The sequence below is a fragment of the Bidens hawaiensis genome, unplaced genomic scaffold, assembly GCF_021521415.1.
Source record: "Bidens hawaiensis isolate Kalapana, Puna unplaced genomic scaffold, B.hawaiensis_p1.1 tig00009824_1, whole genome shotgun sequence".
Lineage (NCBI taxonomy): Eukaryota > Viridiplantae > Streptophyta > Magnoliopsida > Asterales > Asteraceae > Bidens > Bidens hawaiensis.
This window is the reverse complement of record NW_027491734.1, coordinates 716,524-720,655: the sequence shown is the minus strand read 5'-3', so window position 1 is coordinate 720,655 and position 4,132 is coordinate 716,524. Positions and strand designations below refer to the sequence as shown.

At 34.0% G+C, this 4,132-nt stretch overlaps 1 protein-coding gene across 2 annotated transcripts; it reads right to left on the bottom strand.

The window, feature by feature from the left end:
• Positions 1-1,471: 1,471 nt before the first annotated feature.
• On the bottom strand, positions 1,472-3,760 carry LOC143533603 (guanylate kinase 2-like). Of its 2 annotated transcripts, none has more exons than XM_077028322.1 (10): positions 3,515-3,741; positions 3,325-3,435; positions 3,153-3,223; positions 2,947-3,073; positions 2,512-2,874; positions 2,298-2,419; positions 2,094-2,229; positions 1,967-2,012; positions 1,802-1,889; positions 1,472-1,702 (listed from the first exon to the last, which is right to left on the bottom strand). In XM_077028322.1, exons 1-10 carry the CDS (start codon positions 3,515-3,517, stop codon positions 1,531-1,533), a joined length of 1,239 nt encoding a protein of 412 aa, XP_076884437.1. In that variant the 5' UTR covers positions 3,518-3,741; the 3' UTR covers positions 1,472-1,530. The 2 variants fall into 2 exon arrangements, 1 of the variants encoding a protein (XP_076884437.1); XR_013135389.1 differs by having other exon boundaries at positions 1,529-1,702; positions 1,802-2,012; positions 3,515-3,613; positions 3,705-3,760.
• Between the last annotated feature and the right edge of the window lie 372 nt (positions 3,761-4,132).

Genomic DNA, 4,132 nt, shown 5'->3' with positions numbered 1-4,132 from the left:
TTTTATGATAATGATGATAGTGATTACTATAAAAATGTATTCATGCGTCAATGCGTGTAAATTATATTTGTGTATCTTTGAATTGTAGCCTATTTATCATATTTAGAGAGTAACAGAATACTCAGTAGGAAGCACTAATGCGCGTAAACCACCTCTCCCCTCACTCTCTCTCCCCATCGTACGGAATTCATTTGAAGGCGAGGCGTCTGTCTTAATATATGTCTCTCCTCCCTCTATTTAGTATCTGTCACATTGGCCGTCATTCCTCAAATGTCGGACAGACACCTTAAAATAATTTAAAATAACCAAATGACAATTGCTCTTAATGAAAGAAAATTCTTTGTACATGGCATAGATTGACATTTTATCTACTATCAGAATGTATTCTTGAGTCAATGAATGTAAATTGTATTTATGTAAACTTGTGGGAACAAACCCGCGCTTTACAATAGTGGCTGGGAACTCTTTCGGTTACAATGACTCACTATAACAAAGAAAGATCTAAAAACATATATTTGGAACGCCCAAAAACGAAAAAGAGAACCCAAAAAGTTATAACACGTTTGGTTAATTTGCTAGTTAAATGAATGATAACATAAGAAAGTTATACATCTGAGTTAAATTAAAAAAAAAAGGATCAAAAAGAAATTATAAAGTGCTAAGGAGAATAAGTGATCTTTTGTGATGTTTCTCTATCTTATGCTTTGTTGATCAATATTTCATTCTCTTTTAGCTCGAATTTGTTAACTAGCTTGAAGCCTTGGAAATTTTATCAGTTGTCTTGTCCGGTCATCCATGTATGTTTGATTCACAGTCAGCATAAAATGTCGTATTTTAGTTATTTATGTATGATCGTATATGGTTACGATATCAAGTGCATAGATTGCTAACATGTTATTCCAATCACTTTTCTAGATTTAGTAACATTTTTAGTAAATGCTGTACGATTACAATAATCGAATTGCTAAATTTTGCTTAAAAGAATAAAATCAATCTTGTAATCATTCACAAGAAAAAGTGAAACAAGTTGCAAAACTTTAGAAAGAACCAGAAGATAACAAATACTCCCAAAACAGAACACTAAAAGTACCAATTTTGGCAGGTATTTATTCACAACATTTGGACCACTTCACCTAATTATTGGGACCATTTCATTTCACTCGAATATTTTCCGTTAACTGCTGGGCCAGTCTTGACCAGAACATAACATATGTATGACCCCAAGGGGGACAGGACCGCCCATGCTCACAATAATCTAAACAGTCATGAATCTTTCTAGGGGTGACTCAGTGGTAAATGCGTGTTAGGTTCAAATCCAGCTTCCACTCGTTTGCTGTCTCACACTTTACAAAAAAAAAGTCATGGGTGCCCACAAAGGCACAAACAAGTAAAACAACCACAATTCAAAATTCAATGATTCATTCAGTAAAACATATTTTTTTTTCATGATTATAGAATCACACTCTTTCATTCTTCTACCACTACCATCAAAGTGACTATCTTTCTCTTGTAGTTGGGCGTTCCTCGCTTCTATAAAATCTTAAAAAAGAAAAGAAATTCATAACCAAAGTTGGTACAACACAAAGTTAAAAAAAACAGATACTGGACGATTCCGTTGGTATTATCATCAGCATAATACATTCTCAGCCCTCTCGTCCGCCCCGGGGCCCCACCTTTCATACAAGTTAAATCAAGCACAATCCTGCATTGAGTAAAACCAAACAGTTTCGTATTTTCATCATAACAATTTAAGGAAGAATTCAATATAACCAGTGAACAATATTCAGTTTATAAAACTTACTTCTGATCAGCATTCTCTTTGTTTATAATAATCTTTTCATCAATTTTGGTCAGTGAGATCTCCATAGGCAATTCAAACACCTCAGTTTCTGGATTCAAATATTTAAAAATGTGTTTACATTATGAATTATAAACTTGTAATAATAAAAAAAAATCTAAAACTTATGGGGTTTTAAGGTCGCGTCTGTACTTCCATCAAAACCCAAGATTTGCTATAACAAAATGAAACAGATTTATTACAGATCATCAAAACCTTACTGAACCTGAAATGAAGGGCAAAAAGGTAAATTCACCTTAAGTCGTTCATAACAAGCCTGAAGATCATCATTGACCAATATATGGTCAAAAAGATTGCTAGAAGTTCCTTGCTCAAGCTCCGCCTTAGCATTGTTAAGCCGCTTTTGAATCAGTTCTTCGGTCTCAGTTCCTCTGTTTGGCCAGATTACAGAATTATAAAATCAAATTAATCGATAACATTAATAATACAAAGCTCAAACCTCGCACGAAGGCGTTTTTCAAGCTCTTCAAATGAAGGCGGACAAATAAAGACGAAAACAGCCTCGAGTGGACTAGCCCTCACAGATCGTGCCCCTTGAACATCAATGTCAAGGATACATCTCTACATATATATACATTTTGACTTTCAAGTCAAACTCAAAACTAATTATATTTTAAAACAAATAAATGAGTTTAAATAAATATAATGTATACCTTTCCAGAATCAGCAACAACCTCAACCGCTTCTACACTAGTCCCATAAAGATTTCCATGAACCGAAGCATATTCTAGAAACTTCCCAGCTTTAATCTCGTCTTCCATAACCGTTTTGTTAGTGAAATGATAATGAACACCGTCTTGCTCTTTTGGTCTCGGTGCACGTGTCGTGTGGCTAACAGAAAACCCGAACATTGTCGGGAAATCTTTCATTAACATGTTAATAAGTGTACCCTTACCGACACCAGACGGGCCACTGATTACAATCGGTCTCTCTGCATCACCTATAAATCCTTTACTCCAACAAACCACCTCGGTCCCATATTTCTTCTTTTGGTCTTGCACAAATTGAGTATCCACCTAATAGAATATCTTAATTATAACCTATCATAACATGATCATATCATTTAAAAAAAAAGATTTAATACTCACCTCAAGAAACCAAACACAGTCATTGGATTTTGAATTGTGTTTGATAATCAAGATTCTATCTTTTATAAGCATCATTGAATGGCGCGTGAAATCGTTCGGTTTCGTTCCTAGAACGATCGGGATCACCCTATACGAAAGAAAAACAAAATCAAATTCATAGTAAAAGCAAGAAAACACTAAAGAAAAGCTTTAAAGTTTAAACGCACCATTCACGGGTCGTTTTATCGACAATGCGGACTCCCTTTGATGCGGGATCATCAAATCCACCAATGACATACTAACAAACACAATAACATAATTCAAATTGGGCATAATCATTCAACAGTTCAATGAAATTAAAAAAAATGTGTTAAATTTGGTTGAACATATGAATCATACTGTTTTATCCCCAACGAGAATGGCGGAATCGGGTTCCTGCAATTTCAAATGAAACCCATTTGAAGAAAGAGTGGTTCTTAAATCATCAGCAACAAAAACTGGAGCTTCACCCTAATTACCAGAAATGACACGAATTAAACAAATTGAACCTAATTACGCATTTCAATTGAAAATTGAAGATTTGGCTCACCATTAGATCAAGCTCCAAGAGATTAATGATGACCTTGGATTCAAGATCTGAGACACAAACACGATTAAATGATTAAAAACCCTAAAACCCAATTTACCCCTAAAATGCAATTAACGAGTAACAATTAATGAGAATGCAATTACTGTGAAGAAGTAATTTATTATTAAAATTGGGTAAAAAATTGATTTACCTAGAGGAAGAATTAGAATTAGAATGGTATGAATATGAAAATGTGATATGAAAGATGGTGGTTATATATATATATATATATATATATATATATATATGAATATTGAAGGAGAAGCAAGCAAGTTGGGATTGAAAGAAAAAGTCAAGATGATGAAAGAAGAAACGTAGACAGCTAGCTATTATTATGCATGTATCTAGTCCACCGCTTTCAGTCAAACTTCTCCTAAATATCCCGGGGTTTTTGTATACTGGCCGATAATATTACAACTTTAGAAATCACTATTAATAGTTTAACATTTTAACTATTTTTGTCTCAATGAACCTCCGTTAAAAAACATTAACGTCGTTAAGTTTTTTTCCGAGTTTCAAACAGATGTGTTAAGCTTTTGATAGGAACAAGGATACGAGTCGACTCGTATCCTTGTTCCC

Coding starts and splice junctions, on each gene's coding strand:
- LOC143533603 (XM_077028322.1), bottom strand. Junction 3,074..3,152: donor GATAAAACGACCCGTGAATG/GTGCGTTTAAAC, acceptor TCTTTCGTATAG/GGTGATCCCGATCGTTCTAG. Junction 1,890..1,966: donor AGACGCGACCTTAAAACCCC/ATAAGTTTTAGA, acceptor ATTTGAATCCAG/AAACTGAGGTGTTTGAATTG.